Source organism: Talpa europaea (genome assembly GCF_964194135.1).
Source record: "Talpa europaea genome assembly, chromosome: 2".
Classification (NCBI taxonomy): domain Eukaryota; kingdom Metazoa; phylum Chordata; class Mammalia; order Eulipotyphla; family Talpidae; genus Talpa; species Talpa europaea.
The window spans coordinates 66,927,346-66,955,104 of NC_140068.1; the positions used below are offsets into that span (position 1 = coordinate 66,927,346).

The 27,759-nt window shown below is 36.8% G+C and overlaps 1 protein-coding gene across 3 annotated transcripts in view; it reads left to right on the forward strand.

Moving 5' to 3' along the window:
- The window catches only part of COL12A1 (collagen type XII alpha 1 chain), a gene marked incomplete at both ends in the record, with an annotated part of 107,254 nt that overhangs the window by 54,630 nt on the left and 24,865 nt on the right, over positions 1-27,759 (forward strand). For 2 of the 3 annotated variants that reach the window (XM_084256465.1, XM_084256467.1), the window contains 23 exons: positions 132-271; positions 509-662; positions 1,083-1,225; positions 4,195-4,324; positions 4,729-4,868; positions 5,281-5,410; positions 6,874-7,016; positions 8,075-8,204; positions 8,882-9,024; positions 10,478-10,607; positions 12,854-12,973; positions 14,063-14,209; positions 14,922-15,038; positions 15,181-15,327; positions 15,851-15,925; positions 17,452-17,591; positions 20,073-20,196; positions 20,349-20,492; positions 21,896-22,060; positions 23,387-23,425; positions 23,522-23,660; positions 25,974-26,116; positions 26,416-26,525. In XM_084256465.1, coding sequence (XP_084112591.1) covers positions 132-271; positions 509-662; positions 1,083-1,225; positions 4,195-4,324; positions 4,729-4,868; positions 5,281-5,410; positions 6,874-7,016; positions 8,075-8,204; positions 8,882-9,024; positions 10,478-10,607; positions 12,854-12,973; positions 14,063-14,209; positions 14,922-15,038; positions 15,181-15,327; positions 15,851-15,925; positions 17,452-17,591; positions 20,073-20,196; positions 20,349-20,492; positions 21,896-22,060; positions 23,387-23,425; positions 23,522-23,660; positions 25,974-26,116; positions 26,416-26,525 — 2,993 coding nt within the window. Of the gene's footprint in view, positions 1-131; positions 272-508; positions 663-739; positions 767-1,082; positions 1,226-4,194; positions 4,325-4,728; positions 4,869-5,280; positions 5,411-6,873; positions 7,017-8,074; positions 8,205-8,881; positions 9,025-10,477; positions 10,608-12,853; positions 12,974-14,062; positions 14,210-14,921; positions 15,039-15,180; positions 15,328-15,850; positions 15,926-17,451; positions 17,592-20,072; positions 20,197-20,348; positions 20,493-21,895; positions 22,061-23,386; positions 23,426-23,521; positions 23,661-25,973; positions 26,117-26,415; positions 26,526-27,759 lie in introns of all 3 variants that reach the window. The other variant, XM_084256466.1, reaches the window with a different exon arrangement.

Consider the following 27,759-nt stretch of genomic DNA (forward strand, 5'->3'; position numbering starts at 1 on the left):
GGTGATTGGTGGCAGGTGCACTGACCATGGCAATACCTGAGTAGGGATCCTTTACTTCTGAAATAGCAACAGTAGTGTAAAACAATGTTACCGCAATTTAAAAAAAATCATCCTGCCCTTTCTCATGATAGGTCCTGTACCAGCGCCAACAAACCTAAGGATTACTGAAGTAACACCTGAGAGTTTCAGAGGAACTTGGGATCATGGAGCTTCAGATGTTTCTCTCTATAGAATAACCTGGGCACCTTTTGGAAGCTCAGATAAGATGGAGGTAGTGTTAATTCTCTTTCTTTTTTTTAATACCCCACTTCATTATAGGAAATCTTGTTTGAATGCGGGATACCTCTGTAATCAGATAAGTATCCTTTTCTACTGGTAACAATTGAACTCATAGCTGTCATCAGAGCAAGAGGAACATCTGACTAAATGATGTCAACAAACTGCTATCGAATGTATGATGTGTGTGGTGACTTATTTTGTGTGGGTTTTTTTTCCTTCTTTCTCCAAGACAATCTTAAATGGAGATGAAAATACTTTGGTGTTTGAAAACTTGAACCCAAATACACTCTATGAAGTTGCTGTTACTGCTATCTACCCCGATGAGTCAGAAAGTGATGACCTGTCTGGCAGTGAGCGAACATGTAGGTATCTGCTTTCTAATGGCACATTGCTATTTTAAAATTAATTCAAAAAAAATTGAGCTATAACTATATTAGTAATATTTTCCCATTTTTTTTAGTGCGTTTGATACCCTTAACAACACAAGGTAAGAATTTTTTTGCTGAATTGTATGAATGACCAAATAGTGAATGAATGAAAAACATGATAAAATTCATTGTAAACAGGCCTTCTGCTTTTAGATTATGAGGTGTTGTTTGGGAACTGTTTAAATAGGGCTTTCTTGAAATCTTTGCTTTGCTGCTTTTGTTAAGAAGTTATTAAGTTTCAATGACCATCATTTATCGTGGGGTCAAAGTTAGTTCTAAACCCAGAAGTATATAATGCTAGTTCCTTGGGAATGATGTTTACAGGAAGAGGAATTTTTTTGTGTATTTACCTTGCTTTTGACAATCTTCTTTCAGCTCCAAAAAGTGGACCAAGGAACCTTCAGGTGTACAATGCAACATCTAACAGTTTGACTGTCAAGTGGGACCCTGCTAGTGGCCGTGTGCAGAAATACAGAATCACTTACCAAACTTCCACAGGGGAGGGCAATGAACAAACGGTAATTTGTTTTGCAAAAACTGTAATTTCGATAAATCTACTCTTTCCTCTTCAAACTCCTTTTATCTCCAGTGTTTATTTAGTGATATTTACTATTTTGGGTGATGCAAATTTTATTGCTTTGCATAGACTTAATTGGCTCCATCCCTAATGAAGGTTCAGTGGGTATTCTCATGGGAGGACAGAGTTAGCCTTCACAGTCACCTCTCAGCATCAGGCATGAGCGTCAAGGCATCTCTATTCCCCTTAAAAGCTTTTAGGACTGGACTATGCACGAAGGTGTCAAGATTTTTGAATATACTTAGATTTTCAATCTGTATCTCTGTAATTTCAGAGATGAAAGTTTGCTTCATACCTTGCTTCACTTCTACATGAAGCTTACTTTTATTTATTTTAACTTCTTGCATATCATAAAGTATCTCCCAGCCCTCCTATTTTCAGATTTGTGTGCCCGTGACCTAATTCATACTTTTTATCAATTTGGTATTTAACCAAACAGAGGTTGCTGAGAAAGGTGGTAGGGCTTTTATTTCTAGTTTTTCTTTATTTATCAAAGCCCTTATTCATCTAACTTGTCTACTTTAGTTGTCAATGTTGGTCTTTGAACTTTCTCCAGTTATGACTTTTATAAAATATGTGACTAGAACTGTGCACATTATGCTAGACGAGGAAGCACCAAGGTTTTTACATAGACAGAACAATGTTTTCTAATTTATTTCAAATACCTCTTTCGGTGAGGTCCAGCATTTGTTTATTTATTTATTTATTTATTTATTTATTTATTTTTTTTGTGGGGGAAGGGGACTGCTGCTAGTTGCTCACATAGCCGTAGAGATATAAAAGGTTTTAGCCTTTGATTACCTAACTTGCTGAGCTCTGGCAAATGTGTCCTACTTTTTATCAGGTTAGAGTTGTCATTCCCACATTAGAGGTAGATGCTGCAGTGGTTAAAGATGTGTGGTTAAAGGTCTGATACTAGCTAGAAAGTGGATTTGGCTGAACCAGAAACTCTCATCCTGAGGGCAACTTTGGAGTTGGTCTCTTGAGGTTTTCATACATAGCCCTAGTTTGGGTTGAGAATTTGTCTATTTTAGTTAAATGGATTATCAATAATAAACTACTAACTGAAATCAGCTGATTTTGATATAAAGTAAGACAACTTTGACAGACTATTTTATTTATGATTAAAGTGTTTATTGAGCTACATGATGATCTGAGTTGATAATCAAATAGGAATAATGAGCCATGCAAAGAGGAAGCAGATAATTCAGTTAATTATATATAATTCAGATAATTCAGATAATTCAGTACTTACTACATCTAAACGTGAGGGACTGATGCTTTTTTTAAAAAAAAGATTTATTTTATTTATGCATATAAGAACTGGGATACAGGCTGTGGGGGTGAGAGGATTCACCAGAAACAGAGTGGGGAGCAGAACAGGCAGATTTACTGAAATACACTCTGAGGGGAGCAGCGGGTGCTACAGGAGAGGTCTGCTGCACCATGTGGGCTGCTCCCTGCCTGGCTGGGGATTGAACTCATCGGGGATTGAACTCCATGCTGCAGTGACTGCCAATAGCTTGATAGAGCCACCAGGGATGCCCAAGGGACTGATACTTTAATGTGGGCAATAGAGCTTCTTTTTGTCTGTGCCAGGCCAGGTGTAGGCAACGCTGCAGCAGGTGAAGTTTGTCCTTAGTATTTTTCATCTTGGTGGTGCTGAACCTCCACTGCTAACCTGAGTCGCTTTTACCTTTTCTTAGCTGTTTGTTATAATCAGAAAGAATCTCATAAACTTATCTTCTGGAAAGTATTAGCTGATAATCCCTTCAGGTATATTATTCGTAGGGATATTTGCATCCTGGTTCACGAAATAAAAGTTATAAGTCACTAATGCTAGAATTATCTTGGTGAGTTGGGTGGGAAAAGTAGGTAAACAGTCCTCTGCTTACTCATAATGCTAGCTCTACTAAGTGGATATTTCAGAATTGTTAAGTATCTAAAGGTTTATACCAATATTGATACTCTTGTGTCATAGCCTCAGATATTAAATTTATTGAGATTAACCAATGCAGTTCATTTTCTCATATTGTTGATGACTACAGTGATTCACCGAGGTGTCTTTGGAATTGAGACTACTTGAGTAATGTTTGCTAAGTTGGGAACATCTGTGAGGTAATAGTGCATCCAGCCATCCACATGTGCACTCTCTGTGGGCAGCATGCCATTTTCATGCGATTTTAATTAGTATGGCATAAACATCTGAATTCGGTAGACTGTTAATCAATCATACAAATTTTCTTTCAACAAGATAGCTAGATGATCTTAAGCAATGAATAAAAAACTGTACACAATCAATGGCGAGAACTAAAAAATTCTTCATACCATGATTCTGGTATCATGGACACCACTAGGACCCCCTCTCTGAGAGTGACCTGGCTCAGGGGTTGGTCACATAGTTCACCCAGATAATGTGCTAGAGAGGCAGTTTTGGCAGGGAAACACCAAAAACTTTAGATACTTTGCTAAATCATTTTAATGTGTTTCTAAAGCAAATAAAAAACATATGTAAAAATGTAAGAATAACAGTGAATGATGTGGCGTTCCTAATATTATGCAGTTCTTTGCTATCTTAAATTTCCTTTGTAGTTCATTTATGATTAATGCCTTTTGGGAGAAGAGATCTGTGAAAAATGTTTTGGATAAAATTTCACATTGCTGGCGGCCAGCAAGTCGAAATATCTTTGTGATGTTACCAGTAATATGAGGCTTAGAATCCTTCTTATGATTTATGGTGCATATTTTATATTTCAAATACTACCATAAGATAGATCTTAAGCCTTCACTGTGGTACGTGTTTCCAGATCTTGGCAAGGGTCACAAACAACTCCCCCCTAGAAAGAGTTTTTCTAACAGATTAGTGGGATGGACAGAACAAGGCTTACACGTATCCCTGTTTTACTCAAGACCACCATAGGAGGACGGCAGAACAGTGTGGTCCTGCAGAAACTGAAGCCTGACACTCCTTACACCATCACTGTGTCCTCCCTGTATCCTGATGGTGAAGGAGGTCGGATGACTGGAAGAGGCAAGACCAGTAAGTGAACCCAGACTTCTGTAGCTGCATTAGTAACTACCATGGGAATGCAACGTGTCTTTAACTGAAAACACTAGGTTGACTCAGAGTTTTGCTAGTATTTAAAAATTATGTTATTCTTAATATCCTGTCGTAGCCTATCCTAGCTCTGTGGAGAAAGATATTCTTACTTTCTAGGATAAAAATGTAGAACACACTTGGGACAAATATTTTGTGGAGAGATGAGACACGTGCACCATAGATGATTACATAATTCATTTATTCACTGCTTCAGTAAATATTTGTGGGGTGCCTGCTGTGGGATCCCTGCTAAGTTCTGGGAGCTTGGGGTCTATCAGGAACCTGTGTTTCATGTGTGCTCGCTTGTTAGGATTACGTTGTGATGTGCTTTCTGTGCCTTGCAGAGCCTCTGAATACTGTGAGGAACCTGAGAGTGTATGATCCTTCTACCAGCAGCTTGAATGTTCGCTGGGACCATGCAGAGGGAAATCCTCGCCAGTATAAGCTCTTTTATGTACCTACAGCAGGTGGTCCAGAGGAAATGGTAATTATTTCCTATAGTGAAAAATGCATGTTTGTTTATACTGTGGTTGAAATTTTCAAAAGTGGAGTTAAGAGAGTTATTTTATTTGCTTTAGTGCTGATGAAGTTTGTATTCATGTAGTATCACTTGACAGAGGGTTATAGGTTGATGATTTAGTGCCCGGTAATAGGGGGATTGCAGCATTTGGGGTTGAGGAAGTAATCATTCTAGGGAATTCTAAGGGGGGCCTTGTAGAGGGTCTACATAACCACTTGTAACAATTGATATGAGGGCATATCTTTATAGCCTAATATACAATTTTTTTTCTTGACATCGTGTTGACTTAATATCCTGACTATTATATTTGCTCAAAATATTATTTCTTTTATAAGTTTTTCCTATCAAATGCTTTATGTTTTATTAAACTCTTTAGGTACCAATTCCTGGGAATACCAATTATGCCATTCTTAGGAATCTGCAGCCAGATACCCCATATACCATTACAGTTGTTCCTGTTTATACTGAAGGTGATGGAGGACGAACATCAGATACTGGAAGAACATGTAAGTGAGAAGGCGGAAAAATTAAGCCTTTTCATTATAAATGCTATATAATCCCATTAAGAAAATTTGGAAAATTCAGAATGGTAGGATAAACCCTTAAAATTTATCCATGTTTCACCTCACAAACATCACCAACTGTTAAGATTTTGGTGTATGAAACAACGAATTTATAATGGCATTCTTTTTCTGAAATAATAATTTCAGAATTTATAAATATGGATACAGGCATCAGTAAGTGCTACTTCAGTCATTCTCTTTCACTGCAGTGTTTTCTAATTGGCAATCAGAGTGTGAATTGTTGAAATCTGTTGTGTTACTGATTGTATATTCTCTGGTTTGCTGTTGAAGTGCTTTTTAGTATTCAAAAGCTGTGGGCTTTCACTTGCCATTAACATTTTTAGAAACTAGTATATACTACTCTTTGTAGTATTGTTTTAAAACTTTCATGCACGCTTGCAAATATTTCTATGACTTTAAAAATAAACTTGCTGATGGGCCTCCCCGGTGGCGCAGCGGTTGAGCGCTGGGTTGCGAAGCTGCCCGCGGCCTCTGCAGCGCCGGTTCGATCCCCAGCTGCTCCCCGGCCACCACAGGAGGGTCCCACATGGCGCGCAGACCTCTCCTGCCGCCCGCTGCTCCCCCCAGCAGTGTACTTCAGTCCTTCTGCCTGCTCTGCTCCCCGCTCTGGCTCTGGTGAATTCTCTCACCCTCCCGCGCTTCTGACTGTACCCAGTACATGTATAAACAAAACAAACAAATAAATAAATAAATAAAGCATGCCTCTATAAAAAAAAAAAATTAAAAAAAAAAAATAAACTTGCTGATGGCTAACAAGAAGCAAGTATGGATGGCTTCTTTTGGTAAAAGATTATCGTTCTAGAAAATGATGATATTGGCTAGAGTGTGGTGTTAACATGTGGATTTAATTGATATGTTTCTCTAAGTCTCTTGGGACATTTCATTGAGAACTAAGTACATTTCTTATTTCTCCTTTCACCTTTTCTTTTAATCACGGAAGACATTCAGTAGCTATTTATTGAATGAAGAAGGAATGCATAAAAAAATGAAAGATTGAAAGTAGTTGACTCAATTAGATGGGCTCCAGAGCTGTTTGTCAGTTTTGACTTAGAAGGAATACACTATGCACTTTTTCTTGTCTCTCTTTTCATCACCTGTATTGGAAAACTGAACTTTCTTTTCCAGCTTCTCTCCCTTGTCCCTTTATGGCCAACCCAGGACTGCTACTTTTACTAGCTGGCTTTTATTGGAAACAAATTTGCTTCCATGTAGACAAAAACTATACTACATTTGGACTTTAATTTGATTTTATATGTAGATAATCAGAAATTTAAGGAGTATAGTATTTCCTCCTATTATGGAATATAGGTTCTGGAGAAGTGATAATAGAAACTCAGCATGTATAAACTGACTTAAGGAGTATGTGCTGGATTTTCTTTCTTCAGTGGTGAGAGGACTGGCAAGAAATATCCAGGTGTACAATCCCACACCAAACAGCCTGGATGTTCGCTGGGACCCAGCACCAGGGCCTGTGCAGCAGTATCGTGTCGTGTATTCTCCTCTGACTGGCACAAGACCCTCAGAATCTGTGAGTCATTTTGTCATCTTAGAACTCAGAAAAAAAGTTTTGTACATTCTACTGTGCTACCAGCTATGGCTGCTGGTCCAGAACAATAAGCCGTTGTTGTTGTGGTACCAAGTCTCATGGAAATTTTATTTCCTGATGAATATAGTTTCATGTTTATATTATGTTTGGTAGGCCGTAAGAATGCAGACCACAAACATGCCAATATATAATGCTAACATGATTGTTTTGGATGAATTGAGGCAGGTGTATAAATGGTAGGATGAGTTAGCAAAAATGAATTTTGGGAAAATGCAAATTAGCCATGTGGTTAAAAACCCTTAATAATAAATGCAAATCATTGCTAGACCTTGTCAACATGGGCTTTGTTGTAAAGTGCAAGTGTCTTTGTTATGAAAATATCCTAAAATTGGCCTTCACTGGCTTTACAGATTGCCAGCCTATGCTCAAGTCATAGTACTTATTCAGTTCATTAAGTAGATAAATAATGTAGCAATCAGAAATTATTCATTTATGTTAGGATAATATTAGAATAGCTAAGGGAAAAGAAATTTAGAAACTAAGTTATAAATCTACAAAACTAAATGATAATGAATGAAGATAAATGATGAGCAGTACATGTATCCTGTAAGGATTTGTGTGTCCTTGTGATAGTAGGACACATTCCAGCAGTGTTGCATTCTTCATGGAATGATTCTTTCCCATCAATGAAGTGGTCCCTTCTCTTATGTACATGTAACACTTAGGATGGCTTTTTTTTTGGGGGGGGGGGAGTTACTGTCATGAGCCTTGATATTTGAGAATCTTCACAATAAATATAAATGTAAGACAACTGATGCTCCTAAGGGTCAAGTATGAACCAACATTTTTAGAGGGGGGATTTCTGAGAATTGATTGCATCCACAGGTGGCTTGGGCAGCTCTCACAAAGAAACACAGAAGTTGGCTTTTGACCTGTCTGGCCTCAGCTTTTTATTATAAACATTATTATGTTGACTGATCAAAGACTTAATAAGCATTTGGGTTGTTGTCAGGCAGAATTTGGCATTTCCTCCCCTCCAGATTGTGGTGCCAGGAAGTAGCCGCTCGGTGAATCTGGAGCGGCTGATTCCAGACACACCCTATGATGTGAAGATCGTAGCTGTCTACTCGGATGGAGAGGGAAATCCCAGCCCTGGCCAGGGCCGCACATGTGAGGCAGAAATCCTTTCTCCATCCCTATTCCTTTGTAACTAGATTGGCAGGGATTCCCTGAGTGAATGAGGAATGGGAGGTTGGCGGTGAGTGGGTGGTGGTGGGAGCTTTCTTCACCTGTAAATGGGTGAAGGTAGCCCTGGGCATGTGATCCCATCTGGACTCCCCCACATTCACATTCCAGATTAAGACTTTGAGTCCAAACTGCTCATTGTGCTGAGAGAAGTTCATTTTCTCATCTGGGACCTAAGTTAAGGAAGGGTTTCATCCCCTTCTGTGCCCTGCAGTGAGTCTTTCTCATCAAATGGGCATTTTGGAAACATGGGCTCTTGGCCTCTATGTTTCATTAAAACAGGAGGTAGTTGTAGTGGTTAAAATAATCCCTTTCTTTCTCAGTGTGTACATTTAGACTCAAATCTAGCTCAGTGTCACTGAGTCTTCACCAGGTAACCAGAGCTCTGAAATGTAGCACTTTCTACTGTTTATGTTTTCTCATTAAAACCAGGAACGTGTGTATTTTATCAATGGGAGTAAACATCCTAGGGAATGCTGAAATATCTGCATGTAACTTTCTTAATCTGACTTGAGTAAAATTCGTTCATACCCCTCCTTCCATACCCATGGCCCCCATGCTCACAGACTAGCAATTAACTCTATTGTATTTTATTTATTTAGTACCACGAAGTGGACCAAGAAATCTGAGAGTCTTTGGGGAGACAACCAATAGCCTCTCTGTAACCTGGGATCATGCTGATGGACCAGTTCAGCAATATAGAATCATTTATTCTCCCACTGTTGGTGATCCAATTGATGAATATGTGAGTTCAATGCTCATTTATTTGAGTGTATATAACCTCTTACCTGGTTGGAGGGGGAAATTAAGCGTTCTTCTTTAGGAGTGTGCTATAAGAGTTGAATCTAGTGAAACATAATACTTAGTATCTTGAGCTACCTAAATTAATGTTCAAATGATGTGGGTTTCAAAATCCTACCCCTTCTTTAAATACAATTCTTCTATTAAGTTTCCCTTTAATACTCCAGTGTTTAGTGATCTCTCCTTTCTCTAAATTTAACATCTTTCATACATTGTTTGTGGAATACATATACTTCCATATTAGCTTCAAACTTCTTGTGACATATTTTCTATCTTGAGAATCAAATCTAGTTATTTTGTAGCTTCCTGGTAGCCCTCATTCTGCATATCTGTCCATTATGGATGGAAAAACTCACTGCTTCCTTTAAAGTTTAGTGATTAATTGATATAATAGGTTAGTGAACGATTATACAAAATGTTTGTAAAGCTAATAGGGCTGTGATTTGCAATCACTTCATAATTACATCTTCTTTGCTCATTCTTCTTCCATTAATCTCATATTATAAAAATAATTTCACCTTGTGAACGTGATATATTAAACTTTAGTTCAAGCCCCTTTTATTAATCAGAAACACATATAATTAACATTTAGAATTTATGATCAAAATGAGATAAACAGTATTATCATGCTTAGTTTGCCAAAGCAGAAAAGCTCATGCTTTAATGTTTGTTCAAACTTGCCATGGAAAATATGCAACATAAAATTTCCCTTCACTTTCTGAAAACATTAAAAATATAATTTTCCCCTCAATTTGCCATTCATTGTAAGGGACTCCATGCTGGGAATCATTGACACGTTATCCCTATTGGTTAAAGAAGTAAAGCATAGGGTTGAAGAGAGATTAAGAGACCTATATGGTTCATTTCCTCATCATGGAGGTAGTTGATCGATTTTTCCATTTCTTTTTCTGCACCTTTTTAACTTAATGAGTATCAATCACACTAATATTCTTGATGGCAGAGCAGAGTCCACTTTTGCTCACTAATGCATCCCAGCAGCTACTATAGTGCCTGCCTTGCAGTGGGCATGTTAAGTTGAAGGAGTACACAAAAAATAATACAAACCAAGGAGAGATGAAGCAAACATGCTGCTAAGTACAGCAGTGCATGCTGAAGTGTGTATGCATCGCTACCTTTCATTTTTCTTTGGAGATTCTAAGTCATAAGGCTGGTAAGTGACTAATCTGGGATTTGAGCTTTTATCTGCCTAAGTCTGCATCTATTTGCCTACATTGCACAGAGGCAATGTAGAATTTTGGTCTTGCCATGAGTATTGTACAATAAAAAGAAAATATGAGAAAGCCATTGCTGTTTAAGGAAGTATGTAAAAAATTACTGTCTTTTGATTTGGATGTCCTCTAGCTGGCAATAAATTTGTATTTTAACTTCCCTTACAGACCACAGTCCCAGGCAGAAGAAACAATGTAATACTGCAGCCCCTGCAATCTGATACACCTTATAAAATTACTGTTATTGCTCTTTATGAGGATGGAGATGGTGGCCATCTAACAGGAAATGGAAGAACTGGTAAATGTTTTATACCATTTATAATCTTTAATTTTGCCTTTATCAGTGCATCATCAATATAACATTAATATTACATTAACATGTATGTTAGACATGATTTTAAACATTTTTAACATATATGTTAGACATGATTTTTATCAAGGTGATATAAGAATTTTTTTAAAGGTTTATTTATGTGTACAAGAACTGGGGTACAGGCCAGAGGTGTGGGGGGTGAGAGGATTCACCAGGGACAAAGTGGGGAACAGAACAGGCAGATCGACTGAAATACACTCTTGAGGGGAGCAGCAGGCGAGACAGGAGAGGTCTGCTGCGCCATGTGTGTCACCTCCCTGGCCAGGGATCGAACTTGTGCTGCAGTGGCTGTAGCTTGTGCTGTGCTTAACCCCTTGTGCCACCAGGGAGGCCCCGGAATATAATTTTTAAAAACTTTTTAAAGGTTCACTTTAGGACAAGGAGACAAGAATCTGCAGTGTTTGTTTTGCTTGAGATAGATTTATTTCTTCTCTTGAAAACCATTGTATGTTCTATGAATAATTTAATTTGTTGTATCAGTTAAGGCTGTAGCTGTTAACTCAATCAATTTAGTATCAGAAAAAAAATTATGATAGAATCTTAAGTCATAAATAAGGAAGTAGTAATTGGGCTGTAATCTTGTCTTTAAACTTTATTTTTTTAAGAAAAAATATTTTGTATTTTTTTTTGTATCAAGTTATTTACAAATAATTACCTGTTCCTAGGCTTCTTTTCCAGCCTACAGAGGTGACAATTTCTTATGGTTTGGAATAGAGGTTCTTCAATTTGGTTGCTCAGTGGAATCATCTGGAAACTTAAAAAAAATGTTTATGCCTGAGATACTCATTTAACTGGTCTGAGGTGTGCCTTGGACCTGCTGGTATTCTAATGTGCAGCCAAGTTTAAGAGCCACTGGTTTAAGGCAAGTGGGGCTCTAGGTCTGCTTTCTGTTGCAGGTAAATATTGGCATTCCTCTTCCTCTCATTCAAGCAAAAATCTCTTTAAGTAACATGATTTTAATCTCCTTGCTATACTAAGTTGCCAGAACTCTTTTTTGCATTCAAATGATCTTGGCAATATTACAGAATTTGGGAGAGGTACTATTTAAAAGCGCCTAAGAGAAAAGTAAGACTAGAGCTGTCCCAGCTCGGTCTTTCAAGGCCAAGAATGTGCATATCTTTTGGTCTTATGGTCTATAGGACTGAGTCAGTGGAGACTCAGTCTAGTGGACTCGAGATGTTTTTAATTAATAACTTCTCATTTTTCACTTGCCCTTAGGCTTTAAGAATGTGTTTTGGTATTTTTCTGGGGAAATTTTGTGTTTATTAAAATATGTAAAAATTTTTTTCACTAGATTTTGTATTTTCCAGGAAGAGCAAAACAATTTCTAGTTTTTCTTGTGAAAAAAATGTTCAGGTTGAATTCCTGATTTGTATAATGTGAGGAATAACAACTCAGTGGTTATTTAGCATGCTGCCTAACATCACTGTGGAGTTGAAGGCAGTACCTCTGGACACTTGAACATTTAACCAGGTTATGTTTGTGCTGGGAAAGAACATCATTTTAGTCACCAACTGGTTGTGTGGTCATGGGCAAATCATTTATGTGAGATAAATGGTTTGACTAGATAGTCTCTAAATTGCTTTTTTGGCTTTAGCAACCTGTAATCTATATCATTCTTTTTTTTTTTTTAAGTCTGTAGTAGCTTTAATTTAGAATACCTGATATGCATATACAAATCAATTTATTTGAGAAAGGATATTTCAGGCTATGTTTAATTATCATCTATACTCCTAATCCTCTTAAATTTGCCCTGAAAGAATTACAGAAAAGCTTTCTACTTAGTTTAAAAGGCAGCATTAGAAAAAAGTGCTGCATATTATTTTAAAAATTCAATCACCTTTTTTATGAAAGAAACCAAATTTATGTAATCTATATCATTCTAAAAATGGTATGAGAGCTTTTATTATCTATTTTTTTTGTGTCATATAACATACCAGCACTGTTTCTAAGGTCTGTTTGAGTTGCTATTTGAATTTGGAAAACTACTAAGCTTTCTGTTAAACATTTCTGTGTCTCTTAATTATTTTCTGGATAGGACATTAAGCAATATTATTAAATGACTCTCATAAGACTGTACTGTCAATGCTCATGATTAATATTCATAAAGTTATATGCTTTCCCTATGTGCAAATGAAAAGTCAATAATATGTGCCAAAATTTGTTTTTAGTGGGATTGCTTCCTCCTCAGAACATACACATCTCTGATGAATGGTATACAAGATTCAGGGTGTCCTGGGATCCTTCACCCTCTCCAGTTCTTGGATATAAGATTGTTTATAAGCCAGTGGGTAAGAAAGCTCCTTTATCATTGGAGAAATGCATTGAAGAATCATTTACAAATGAGGGTGTTCTCTATAGCATCCCCTACAATTAGATTCTCCACCTACTTCCACTGTCATGGTTGTCTCTGACCAGAAGTAGTGTTCCTGGAAATAGCATTTTAAATCACTGATCTACAGTACATCAATTTTATCATGGATATAGATAAGACTCATTAATTTGTATAGCTAAACAGTTTGACTTATTCCATAAAATTATACAATTGAGGTTGTTTGCATTCAGACATCTGTATATTATTATGATTGTGAAATAAGGCATATTTAGTTAATATAAATTTGTTATTTTTTCCTGGTGGAGTAAGGTATTTTTCCATTTGGGGTATATACATTTTAGATTTTCATGACAGATTTGCTTTCAGCTTCCCATTTACACTTTCACCTAAATGGATATCACCTTGATTAATTTATTTGCTATTATTGTTTCTATGTTCTATCTATAAAATTAGCAAAATACAAGAAAACTATTCTTTGCACCATATTTGCTAGAACATCTTCCATGCATGAAGAAATGTATGAACTAGAAAAAACAAAGAAGAGGGGATAAGAGAAAGGAAAGGTCATCTCGTGTAAGAAATAGAGAGAAGTTAAAGGAAGAGAAAATCTGAGGACCTTCAGTAACCAAACTTGTGTAATGAGCCTGAGATAGAAATTCTTAAATACTCTTTACAAAAATTGAAAATGTGACTTGAGCACCAACTATGTGCAAAGCATTATGCTGACAAAGTGGTGCTTGAAGAAGAGACTTGAGAGCCTTAAGGAAGTTGATTGCATGGTAAACTTATTCATGCAAGGAACAGTGATTGCATACCTTCTACATTCTGGGCACTATGCCCTGCTTTGAGAATAAGAGTCTTAGCTTTCAGGTTTATATTCACCTGCATATAATGCCGTGCTTGCTACAGTGAATAAATGTATATGGGACTATGGGATTATTGGTACTCATACTATCATTTGACTCTAAGTTGAGATTTGATTTTAAGGAAAATTTGGAAATAGTTATGGCATATTTTTCTGTGTATTTTTGTGATTGTTATTAAGGTTCCAATGAACCCATGGAGGTCTTTGTTGGAGAAATGACATCATACACGTTACACAACCTCAACCCCAGCACTACCTATGATGTGAATGTTTATGCTCAGTATGATTCTGGACTCAGTGTCCCCCTGGTGGATCAAGGCACGACATGTGAGTAGGGCCTCTTTTTGTGGTTATAAGATAAATTATAGCACAATTTGCTAGGTCAGCCCATTTCTATTTTGTTTTTTCTTAACCTATGTGGTTTCCTCAGCCTTAAGTCGGTGACCCTTTTTTGTCTAGCTAGACAAATATATACGTATTTGAGTATATAAATAATGTATATGGTGAGATATGTTTGTTTCTCAAAATATATTTTGAAATTTTGAAATATAAAAATTATAATAATTGTAATCTCATCCATGACTAATTTGCAAAATTATAGTTGGGATTTTTCTTGACATTTTCTTCTTGACATTTGGTGCTAATATATGTGTTACTGAAGTGCATTGATTTAATTGAAATTTCTTACAGAAATGCCATAATTGCTGATTTGGTCCACAGATATATTTTACCATCACTGATTGCTTTAATAGCTATTTAAGAACTTATCAGAGAGGCTTTTAGAAAAATTTCTTCTTATTTTCCATGAGACATCTTTGAAATTCATAGTAGTGAAAGGGACTGTGTGGAATTTCTTTCCCTTGAAAGTAAGTGATTAAAAAGGCAGGTTTGTTTTGGCTTTTTTCATCTAGATTCTTGGATGTTTCTTATTAGGAAACAGTAAGATTTTACATTGGAAGTTCCAAAATAGTGTTCTGGTTAAAAGTATGATATTTGCCCTTATTTATGAGGTAAATCTGTTTCCTTCTTTATTTTGTAGTGTATTTAAATGTAACAGATCTGAAAACTTACCAGGTCGGGTGGGATACATTCTGTGTCAGATGGTCTCCTCACCGGGCAGCCACCTCCTACCGGCTAAAACTGAGCCCTGCAGATGGTGTGTATGCAAAAAAAAAAAAAAAGAACATTCATAGTAACATTCTGATTTTCAATAAAGAAGATGCCATTTTGTTTATAAAATGTTGTACAAAATGTCTTTACGTGTCATTGAGGACATTTTCCTTTGTTGTCATGATCAGGAACCAGAGGACAAGAAATTACAGTGCGTGGATCAGAAACCAGTCACTGCTTCACTGGCCTTTCACCAGACAATGACTATGGTGTCACTGTATTCGTACAGACACCAAATCTTGAGGGACCGGGTGTCCTGGTTAAAGAACATACCAGTAAGTTTTTGAGTTATCTGGAAAGTCTCTGTAAGGCTTTAGAGTGGAATACTGGGTGGGAGACTCAGGTGACTCCTGGGTGGGCACATCTTCCTCTGGGCAGCAGGAATGTTGCCATGGCTTCAGGTTTTTGTAGGTGGAACTTATGGCTGGGTCAGGACCTCTATCTGCAGCAAATCTTGAGTTACAGAGTTGACATTATTTTAAGGAAAGGACTAATGGAGGAAGATGACTCTAGCTAATGGAGAAGATGAATATTCACCCATTTTTAGTGGCTTTACTCAGTAGGCCCTATCTGAAGGCCATACATTCACCCTTTGCATCTTGGCTTTGCTTTCTGTGGCTGTGGTCAATGTTGAGTAATGACCAATGTGACCAAATCTGGACAGAATAGAATTTCCAGCATGAGACTGCCAATGAGACTTGATTTATTATTGAAAATTTAAATTGCCCTTAAAGTTTACTTTCTATGACATGAAAAATGCATGTTGTGTTTTTCTAATTATTGCTTTTTAAACTCTAGCTGTAAAACCAACAGTAGCCCCTACTGAGCCACCCACACCTCCTCCCCCTCCCACAATTCCACCAGCCCGGGATGGTAAGTACAGCTGATTAAGTAATGCATTCAATTGAGAAAAGTTTTATAGCCTTCTAATTTATGCAGCTTATATATCATTTATGATGGTTATCAAATATTTCTTACTTATTCTTGAGAAATTTTTAGATAAAATGGAAAGAGTGTCAGTAGTTTTTTCTTCCCCTATGGTCACATTTGGGTGTGAATAAAGTCAGTTCTAAATGACCTCACCTCTTCAGTTGGAACTCTGTCTCCACAAGATTGCAGATTAAGGCTTTAGATACAGCACATGGTCCGTAGTCACATAGGGGGCATTTCTTTCTGCTAGTTATTGGCGTCACAGATACTCTGAACCTTTCTGGCTGTACCTGCAACCTAACCCTTGAGATCTTTGTCTCTGGAACTCTTAGCTTCTGACCTGCGAAGTGCTTTGTATTCTACAAAACTGAAAAAAAAAAATTCCATTGACTGAAGTTTGACACATAATTGTCACTTTTATTGAACTCTTCAAAAGACATACTGAACTATTGAGACTGGTCTCTCAGTAACTTAGGGCAATTCTCAGTTCTTTATCAAATTAAGTATAATCTGATTATCTAATTGTTAATTCTTTTCCCACATTCTGTATACTGTTTAACTGAAAGGATTTCATAATTTAAAAGTATTTTTCTCTTTAGAAGACTCTAGGATGCTCCAACATTGTTAAACCTACTGAATAAGTAAAACTAAAAATTAATTGTATGTTATAGGGTAAAATAATGATGGGTTTCTTTTAATTAGACTGTTGAAAGAAATTCAGTAAATAATTTTGGCTTAAAATGTGTTTTTAAATTTAATTTTTTTTAGAACAGTTAGGCTCATAGGAAAATTGAGCTGAAGGTATAGACTTCTCCTATACACTCTGCCACCTTACACATACAGGCTCCCCACTGTCAATGACTGTGACAGAAGTGGTGCATTTTTGGGTTCGCTCTTGTTGTACACTCTACATGTTCAATTTTTATACATAAAATATAATCTTTACTTTAGAATTATTTTGTCTCCACATCTGAAGATTCAAGCTGAATCAATTTATTTTATTACCTCATTCCCTCCATACGATTCTAGTAATCTAAAATTAAAAAAAAATCATCTGCACTAAATCTTTTATAATCATTACAAAATATCCAAATCCACTATTCTAATGCTGTGGACATTATTGCTTTTATTGGATTTCCTCTTCATTTATAGTTTGAAGCTACTTGAGGCATTCTGCGAGGAAAGAGCTTAGTAGATGGAGTCATTCCAGAGCAGAAATTGAGGGCCAGTTAGAACTTCTCAAACTTTACTGTGTGTATGAATCATCTGGGCATCTTGTTATTATTGCTAATCTGACTCAGGAAGTCTGGGTTAGGTCTCAAGATTCTGCATTTCTAAGAAACTCCGAGGTAGCACTGTTGGTGCTAACCTACACTTTGAGTAGCCAGATATTAAATGACATTTCTAAGTTCTATAATTTCAGATAATGAAAGAATTTATGGGATTTCCTCCTCTCTCCTCTCCCCCAGTTTGCAAAGGGGCCAAGGCAGATATTGTGTTCCTGACTGATGCTTCCTGGAGTATTGGGGATGATAATTTTAACAAAGTTGTAAAATTCATCTTCAATACTGTGGGAGCCTTTGATGAGGTCAATCCAGGTGGAATTCAGGTGGGTGTCACTTTATTGATGGCTATTCATTTGTGATATCTTGTTTCCTTGGAGCTTCTTTTTTAAGTTTAAACTATATTTTTGACATTTATTAGTTGCCATTTTCTTTACACATGCATTTCTTTTCGGGAAGGGAATTTGGTATGAATGATGAGTAGGAAAATAAATATTCCTCTAGTTATTCTCTTTGGCTACATGATATCCCTGTTGGAGAATTTAGGGGGTTGTGATTCTTTCTAATACATATAAAAGGTCATATAATGCGGGCCTCCTCTGGTGGCGCAGGTGGTTGAGCACTGTGCTGTGAGACTGTCCACAGCTTCTGCAGCGCCGGTTCCATCCCAGCCCCCCCTCTCCCCCCCCCCCCCCCCCCGGCGAGGGTCTCACATGGCGTGGCACACCTCTCCTGTTGCCCCAGCTTCTCCCTCAGCAGTGTATTTCATCAGTCTGCCTGTTCTGTTCCCTGTTCTGTCTCTGGTGAATCCTCTCACCCTCCCGCGCATCTGGCCTATACCCAGGTTCTTGTATAAAATAAAAAAATAAATCTTTAAAAATAATGTCATATAATGCTCTGGACATTAAATGCATTGTGATTGTCAGACCCTATTAAATGTGAGGGTTCAGTGATGAATAGTGACTGGGTGGGGAACAATGCTGCCCCCTCTATGATAACATTACAGTGAGAACCTTGATAGGAAGAGTGGCTGTTATTGACCCAAAGGTATTTCATTTGTTTTTCTAAATGATAACTACCAATTTTCTTGCCATGGCGTCACTCCAAATTTCTTTGTTTTTCACAAAGAGGAACTTAGAATAATTTTATTCTTCCATGAGAAGCCCCACAAAATAATTAGTCATTTAGCTTTAACCTACTTGTAAAGTCAAGAATCTCCCCTGCTCATTCCAAACTACCCATGATCTTTCTGGTCCAGTGGTTTGAAACTGTCTTTTTTTTGGGGGGGTGGGGAGACTGTGGGTAGGGCAGTGGTTCTTCCTAGATCTCTCTGACAATCTAATTAAAGCTGTTATAAGCTCCTTCTTAGATTCTGTAAACCCTTGAAGGCCCATTTTAAATTTCATCCCTGTGGAGAGACTTCCTTGATGGCTTTAGGCATTCCATGTGTCTGAAGGACTTTGTCCATATTACTATTAATATCAGAGCAAAGTGTCACTTTATATTGTCATTATTTGTATGACTCTCTTCTAACTTTTGACTTCTTACTGTACCTCTTGGCAAATTTTTTTCTTTAATTTTGCAGTTTATCTTTCTTCATTGTGGCATCTTAGAGACATGAAAATAAGAGATTTTGACATGAACCATAAGTAATTTCATAAACCATGTCTTCTCTTATGGTGTAGTACTTTATGGAATTACTCAATTTCAAATCCCCAAATAATGCTGTGGATGTTCTAACCCAAGAGGAGAAAAAAGACAAGCTAGTTATATTCTCAACTGAATGTGTCAACAAAAAAGCAATCTTTTTGATGCTTTTAGAAATTAAGATTTCTAGTAAAAACAAAAATAAATAGCTATCATAGTTCATTAATTTTACTTTGTATGCAGGATTATTAGTCCTTAAAACAACCCTAGGAAGTATGTATAATTATTTCTATTTTAGTGATAAGGAAACCACATCCCAGGATTGTTGAGAATTTGCTCAGTGCCACCCAGGTATTATTTGGCAGAGGCAGAGCTTGAGCCTAGTGAATCCTGACTACAAAGTCAGTGTTCTCCTACTTAAGTCATACTGCCATTAAGTTTGTGATGAGTGTTGATTACTGTCACTCATGCATCATTTTCATATTACCATGAAGAAGAGTCAGAGAAAAGGAGCAGTTGGCAGAGAACCAAGTGTTTAGCCAACATTTGAGTTCAGGGCTTCCCTGGTGGCGCAGGGTTTAAAGACAGAGCTATCAAGCTACTGCCAGCCACTGACACACAGAGTTCAATCCCCAGCCCTCAGGGAGCAACCCCACATGGCACAGCAGACCTCTCCTGTCTCACCCGTTGCGCCCCTCAGCAGTGTATTTCAGTACATCTGTCTGTTCTGTTCCCCACTCTGTCTCTGGTGAATCCTCTCACCTCCCGCACCTCTGGTTTGCACCCTAGTTCTTGTATGCATGAATAAATAAATCTTTAAAAAAAAAAATTTAGTTCACAAAAGTGTGTTCTCATTTCTGACCCCAGAACCTTCTTTTTCCTCAGCTTTACCCTTCCCTTGCTACATTTTTAAGGAAAGGCACCATGTGAATACAGTGTAATTACATTGATAATATAAATTATTGATAATATAACTAAAGATTAGAAATTAGAGAATTTAATGAGATAGCAGTAGTTAGTGTTATAATATTAGCTCTAAGGAGTTTATAATTCTATCAGGTATAATACATATTTTCCATTCTGTAAGTAAGGATTCACTAGAAAATTGAAATATACAAAGATATGAATTATCCTCATCACCAAACTGCATTCCCTTTCAGGTCTCATTCGTGCAGTACAGTGACGAGGTCAAGTCTGAGTTCAAGCTGAACACATACAACGACAAGGCCCTCGCCCTCGGGGCTCTCCAGAATATTAGATACAGAGGTGGAAACACAAGAACAGGTACAGACAGTCAGAGTATATGTAGACCTTCACTCTCAAAGAGTTTGGAGTAACAGAGCTGACTTACCATCCTTATCAGTTGGCCATAGCTATTGGCATTTGGCCAGTTTTCACTGAGATGACACAAAAATATTCCTTGCCACATTCTATAGGCAAGGCTCTCACATTCATCAAGGAGAAGGTCCTGACCTGGGAGAGCGGCATGAGAAAGAATGTCCCCAAAGTGCTGGTTGTGGTGACTGATGGCCGGTCGCAGGATGAGGTCAAGAAGGCAGCTTTTGTCATCCAGCAGTCAGGTAAGCAGGGGCGCTGCCTGAGGGTGTCCTCATTCTTGTAAAGTTTTAAATGTTCAGAAATGATTGCAAAAGACTAAAATTGCTGCTTTTATTTTATTGTTTTACTCTGTCTGATATACCCTCCTAGTATCAGTTTATATTTAATTATGCAATGGTTTGGTAATTGCTCAAAATGACATGGTGTATTCTTTGTATAAGCTGTGACTCAGTGCCTATCAAAGATAAACCTAATTTCCTCATAGTGAGTGGAAGTCTCCAGAAAACAATAATGCCATAGTAGGAGTGCTGGTTCTTTATGCTGGCTTTTATCCAGAAAGAGAGAGAGTGACAAAAGGTTTAGTACAACCTTGCAAATGCAAACTAAATGCCCATTGCTGAAAGATTCCCTGCAAAAAGTAGCAAGGCCTCAGGGAGATACCCCCCGGGTTGATCTAGGCAACTAGACATCCTGAGACCCTCCTGATGGTACTACACTTTGGATTAGCTACTTAGGCTTGCTAAATATGAAACCAGGTCTTTCCAGTACTTGTTTTAACCTCCCTTAACATCCCTCCTCCTCCCCCCTCCAGAGTCCAAAGTGAACCTATCTTAAAAATTCTGTACTGAACGTGATCTACTGTAGAAAATTACAAAGTACTTTGTTACATGGAATTTGTCTCTGCCCATATATGTTTTTGCCTGGAAATTTGCTAAGATTATTCTTGCAATTATCTTTTGTAAATTATTACCATTATATTATGACTTGAGCATATTTCTGTATATTATAGGCATCTAGCTGATTTAAATTTGGATTTTGAAGACTTACTCCTGAGATTACCTTATTTATATCTAATTTGTGTACAAATTCTTCATGTAGTCTTTTTTTTTCTACTGTCAAATGAAGCTTTTGGAGGAAAAACTTTGTTTTTGTGTATTAACCTAAATAAATAAAAGTTTTTTACCAGTGGGTGCTGTAGATTCAATTTTAAAAGAGGCCAAAGGTGCTTCCTTTGAGCCTGAAGTTGTTGAGAAAATCAATTTCAAGAATTCAGTTTTTTAAATGAGCCCATTCTTGGTATCTGAGTCATAGAAGCTTAAAACATTAGTAGTGCCTGAGAGAATAGCAGAATTCTTAGGATTGTGGTTCTTTGGTCAAGTTAATTCCTTTTGCGATTAAAATGCACATCTTTTAATTGTTGAGACTTTATTTTAGGAAATGCAATTAACTGAATCTGACAAGCCAGAAAATAGGTAAACCTATAAATAAGTAGATATTTATTAGAGTTTATTATCAATTAGAAGGACTTGCTTATTATGCTGAGAAAATACAGCACCATTTCTGATAAAATGTATTTTAAATTGTTTAAATAATAGTGGATGAAAAAAGGAGCTATGTAATTCACTCTGTAAACACTGTTCCACAGGGTTCAGTGTCTTTGTCGTTGGCGTGGCTGATGTTGACTACAATGAGCTTGCCAACATAGCCAGCAAACCAAGCGAAAGGCACGTGTTCATTGTGGATGACTTTGAATCTTTTGAGAAGATAGAAGACAGCCTCATTACATTTGTCTGTGAAACTGCCACTTCAAGTAAGTCAGGATCCATGTGGATCCATAACCTCACTTGTTTGGAAAAGTAACTGTTTAGTGGACAATTCCCTATCCTATATGAGAACGAGTCTTTGCATAAATAGGTCCTGGGAAATCACTTGAGATCCTGATGAATCATTATTCCTATTGAGACCATGTGAAATGTGTGCTTGTCATCGGTTCATTTTTAGCCTTGAAGATATACTCCTTGTATGGAAATAAAGTGCTTTGATATATCCTTTTCCCACCATCCCCATGCCTGCAATATTTCACTAAATTAACATTCATCTTAGAAATGTTTTTATAGACGACATTTTTGTGAGATGAAGGTTTTTTCTATTAGTAATCAATTGGTATTTATTCTGTCAACATCTGTGCTTCAAAGAGCAATGAAAAAATTGACATCTGTGTGTGGGTGTGTGTGTGTGCATGCTCCATTGAAATTCACTTAGTTTCCATTTGGGTTTTTTGGGGGTATATTTTTTTCTTGCTAAACCAAGATCTCAAGTTCAATTTTTAAAATATAGTGAAGGAAAAAATTGCATGACAAGTAAAGATGGATTGTTATTTTATCTTCTTCCCTAATCATTAGCACAGATCCTAGAGATATGAATTATGGAGGCAGTTATGTAGCTAAGATCCTTGATCTTAGGAAGGTCTATGGTCTATAAGTATTGTATTTTCCCTTACTAAACTCTGTATTAAAAACACAGAATGCTGGTGAGAGGTGGCAGTAGCAAACAAATCTCGGGGTTTACTAGGAAAACTTCCCTGAAGCTTAGAATGGACCTGCACTAGTGAAAGTGGGAAGAGCTGTCTCCCCCCACTTCAGGTGGCCCTGAAACCTACTCTCCACATTCTCAGCTTTGGGGCCCTCTGGGGCCCAGCGTAAAAGCTGTCACACACACACACACACACACACACACACACACAGCTGTTATGTAATATATAGCAGCCACTGTGAAGCTTGGGGCTGTGGCAGAGAAAGAGTTGGATAGGGACAAATTTCTATCTTCGCATAAATCTAAAATTTCTTGGGAGAAAAGTTCTTCAATCCATTGAAAAATATCTGAAAAATTTCCCCTTTAATTCATTTTTGCTACTTGTAAGAACACTGTAAAATTCCAAAGGGGCAGGAGAATGTTGAGAAAACACTGCTTATAGTGGTCAATAGATATTCTCTCTTATAAGTTTACAAGAAAGGTTAGTTTTTATAAATGACTGCACAACTTTGTTACTTTATATATGTATGTGGCTGCCTTCTGGGATATAGAATGTTTGTGTATCAGGTCAGTGAGTTGTACTAAAGCACCCTGTATGTTGCAGGTTGCCCTCTCATTTACTTGGATGGCTACACCTCACCAGGTAAGCATTTGTACCTTGGGCTAATTTATTTCAGGATTTAACAAATATAATAATATGATTTCATTTCAATACCTTCTTTTCTTTTTTTATGTAAAGGTTTTAAGATGCTTGAAGCATACAACCTGACAGAAAAGAATTTTGCTTCTGTACAAGGAGTCTCTTTGGAGTCAGGTTCTTTCCCCAGCTATTCAGCTTACAGGCTTCAGAAGAACGCCTTTGTGAATCAGCCTACAGCGTGAGTGTGACAACAGGAGGTCCTTTTTTCTTTAATGGGTGACACACTTTTCTGAGATTCTTGGAATCTGTGCTGACTTCTGAGAATCCTGGGACTTTAGCGATGACAGAAGACTCCTTAAGGACAACATTGTCTAGTTTCCTTAAATAGAGTTGGGTTGTGTCTTCTATCAGGTCGCACAGGAGACTAGGACTCAAGTCTTGCTATTCTCACATCCAAGAACCTCAACCTGGTTTTGTGGTCCTGTGAATGACTGGCCCCTTTGAACTGAAGGCTTGGAATGCAGTTATGCTTCTTCTAAGGGAGGCTGTTTAAACAGGAAGGCAACTTATTATTTTGAACATTTCTCCCTGTGGTGCAGAGGAACTGGATGGAGTGAGAGCAGAATGCGAGCAGGCCTACTTTTTAGTGTTTCAGACCTCCAAAAGATGAAAGACTTTGTTGGTTTGGCTTGTCCATGATCTGACAGGCAGTGGTTAGTTTTTATTGGCCAATGCTTTAGCAATCTGTTGGGTAGCTCGAGATGTTATTTTATTTCATGAAACCTTGCACCTGGCCATGATAACCAAAATATGTATTTCTTATTCATTAAAATGAGAACAATTTTAATGTTGAAAGATATGTGTTTGGCAATGTATGGAGAGAAAAAAACAGGAAGAAATAAAGCTTTAAGAAACTTAAGACAGGGTCAGAAAATGATGTCTGAAATTTGAAATACCCTCAGAAAGCTGATGGAAAATTCAGACTAAAACCAAAGCTAATTTCTTTTAAAGAAGTACAGATTGTATTGTTGCAGTTTGACCAAACCAAGTTCTTTCTTTTATGGCTGACCACATTGGTTCACAGTTTTAGATTTTTTTCACTGTTCCTTAAGACCCAGTGTTTAACCCGCAGACACCTCAAATTAGGATTCCTACATTTTAACTTTGAAAGCCTGTGTTCTCTAAAGAGTCAAAACTTGTGACTGAAAAGGTCATAAATGCAATTAAATTATTTGTTTCATGGGCACTCATTCAGAAAGAAGGAGAAAAATGGCTAGGTGAGAGACAAATTAATACAGAGAAGATATTTTTAACATGGCTTATTATGAAGAGAATAGGATCTTGAATGTGCAAAAGTCATCATGTCAGCTTTTCCATAGCATGTGTTTTAAGAAGCAGGCAGCATTGTGTTCCAGAGGTAATACTGGTATGTGGTAGTAGGATATACCTCAAGATATATTCTGGGGGCCTCCCTGGTGGCGCAGGCGATTGAGCGCCCCACTATGAAGCTGTCCGCAGCTTCTGCAGTGCGGGTTTGATCCAGGCCGGCTGGCAAGAATCCCACATGGTGAAGCAGACCTCTCCTGTCTCACCCGCTGCTCCCCTCAGCAGTGTATTTCATCAGTCTGCCTATTCTGTTCCCCACTCTGTCTCTGGTAAATCCTCTCACCCTCCTGCGCATCTGGCCTGTGCCCTGGTTCTTGTATAAAAATAAAAAATAAATCTTAAAAAAAGAGAGAGAGAGATATATTCTGGATCCTTTTTCAGAATTTGTGGAGGAATAGCTTCTTTCTGTCAAAAGTTAACGATGAAGGCCTTCAGTATTATTAAATGGTCTCAGACAAAAACCCATCAGTTCCACTTCAAAGATTCCCCAGAATAACGGTAGGCTCAATTCAGGGAAAGACTCATGGGAACACTTTTTTTTTTTTGTCTAAAAGCCTAAATGCCAAGAAATACTTCCTTTTAATCGAATCACATCCATTTATCATCATTGGATGTTTTCACATGCCTTAACATTTATTGCTGGTTTTGTTTTAGAGAACCTATGAACTTCTGGAGATTATTTGATTTCAAAAGAGAAATTTGGAAGTATGAAAAATAGTAGAGATTAGAGAGAGAAATTAAAATCATCTTACTTAAAACCAATCCTGGCATTGGAAATTAAGTGTATTTAGTAAAATTCATTTTCTTTAAATCACAAACATTGATATAATATTTATCACTTTAAAATTATTCTATAATTTTTATATTTCTGGAGAAAATTAATTATTAGCAATAGTATAAGAGATCATTTGGGAATTTTTCAGATTTTTTGACTTTTTCAGATTATAAATAATCTATTATTCACACATGTTGGAACTTTAGTGTTTGTTTTTTGATGTCTTTTGTAAATTCTCCCTTCTAGTATGTAGCCAATTTATCATAAATGGCTCTAATAATATCTATAATGAAATTCTGGTCCAAAAGTTTAAAATATTCTCTATTTCTGATGAGAAATCCTTCTTTACTCATCCATCCATTCATTCATTTATTTTGCTTTATTCTACAGAGATCTACACCCAAATGGACTCCCGCCTTCATACACAATTATATTACTGTTTAGACTTCTTCCAGAAACTCCCACTGACCCTTTTGCAATTTGGCAAATCACAGACAGAGACTACAAACCACAAGTTGGAGTAATTGCAGATCGTAAGGAATTTTACCTTATTTTAAGGCACATGCGTATATATTTTTATTATGTTCCTTTTTCCTTCTCTTTTTCTTTAAGAAACTTTTGAATATATAGATATACACACATGTATTTGCTTGACATGTGTTTTTTGTGTTTAAAACTTTTGAAATATAACATATCAGTAAGTATTCTAAGTACATTTTATCTCAACTAAAAATGTTGCATTTTTTTGTAATCACTCCAACAAATTTGCTAATACTTTCAATATAAAGTATATCATGCCTGTGATTTAATAATAATCATATGTTGATTACAGCTTCTAGCAAGACATTATCATTCTTTAATAAGGATACAAGAGGCGAGGTGCAAACTATTACATTTGACACTGATGAAGTGAAGACATTATTTTATGGAAGTTTTCATAAGGTAAAAAGAAGATTTCTGGTTATTTACAGAAAAAAGAAATATGACTTAAAAATTTTAACTAATTTTATTATTTATTTTATTATGATTTATTTTTGTTTTTCAAAATGTCAAGTTAAATTGGTAGAAGTATAGCTATGTCTTTTAAAAACAAAATCTTATTTAGTGAAATTGATTAATTCAAAGAAAATTTAAAATAAAACAATGATTCTACTAGCCTAAAGATAACTACAGTTAGCATTTTGGTATATTTCCAATGCTATACCTTTTCAAAATGTGAATTATGTTGTATATACAATATTACATATCTATTTTTTCTACCTACTATTTTATTGTGAACCTTTATGTCATTTAGTTTCAAAAATTTGATTTTTATAAATTAAAATGTATTTTAATTGATAAAATTATTCTTTTATAGAGCATAGTAGGCTCTTTCTGTTTGCTGGTTTATTGAAATCTACAAACATGCTAGTCCAAAAGTTATCATGATCCACCAAAATAATCAGCATAAATGTGTATAAGATTAACTTTTACACAAGCACCCTGAAGAACTTGCTAAAAAAATTCTTATTAAAAGATCTAAGTCACATGAGTAGGGCGATTAGCTCTTTAATTAATTTGTTGTATGCAATATCTAGAGGATAATTGAAGCTTTCTATGAAGCTTCTAAAGGATGAGTGACAAATTAGAATACTGAAATTGGGAGCATTAGAAATGAAAGGGACAATTTATGTTGAGAATTATTTTTTAAAGTTATTTGCTTCATTCATCAGGTTACAGGAGTTAACTTGTGTAGAAAAGATCTAAAATTTCTCTAGTATGGTGTTCAGAAAGATTAGTCTTCACAGGGCCTCCCCTGTTGAAGCGGTTGAGTGGTTGAGCGCTGCTGTGAAGCTGTCTGCAGCCTCTGCAGCGCCAGATTGATCCCAGCTGGCTGGCGAGGGTCCCACATGGCGCCGCAGACCTCTCCTGTTGCGCCCACTGCTCCCTTAGCAGTGTATTTCATCAGTCTGCCTGCTCTGTTCCCAGCTCTGTCTCTGGTGAATCCTCTCACCATCCCGTGCATCTGGCCTGTACCCCTGTTCTTGTATAAAATAAATAAATTAATCTTTTAAAAAAAAAGATTAGTCTTCACACATAAAGGCAGTTTAATCAAATTCTCAAGCGAAAATTGAGGAACTTTTTTTCACTTGAGTAAATTTAACTGGACTTTTTGCCAGTTTTACTCTTGACAATC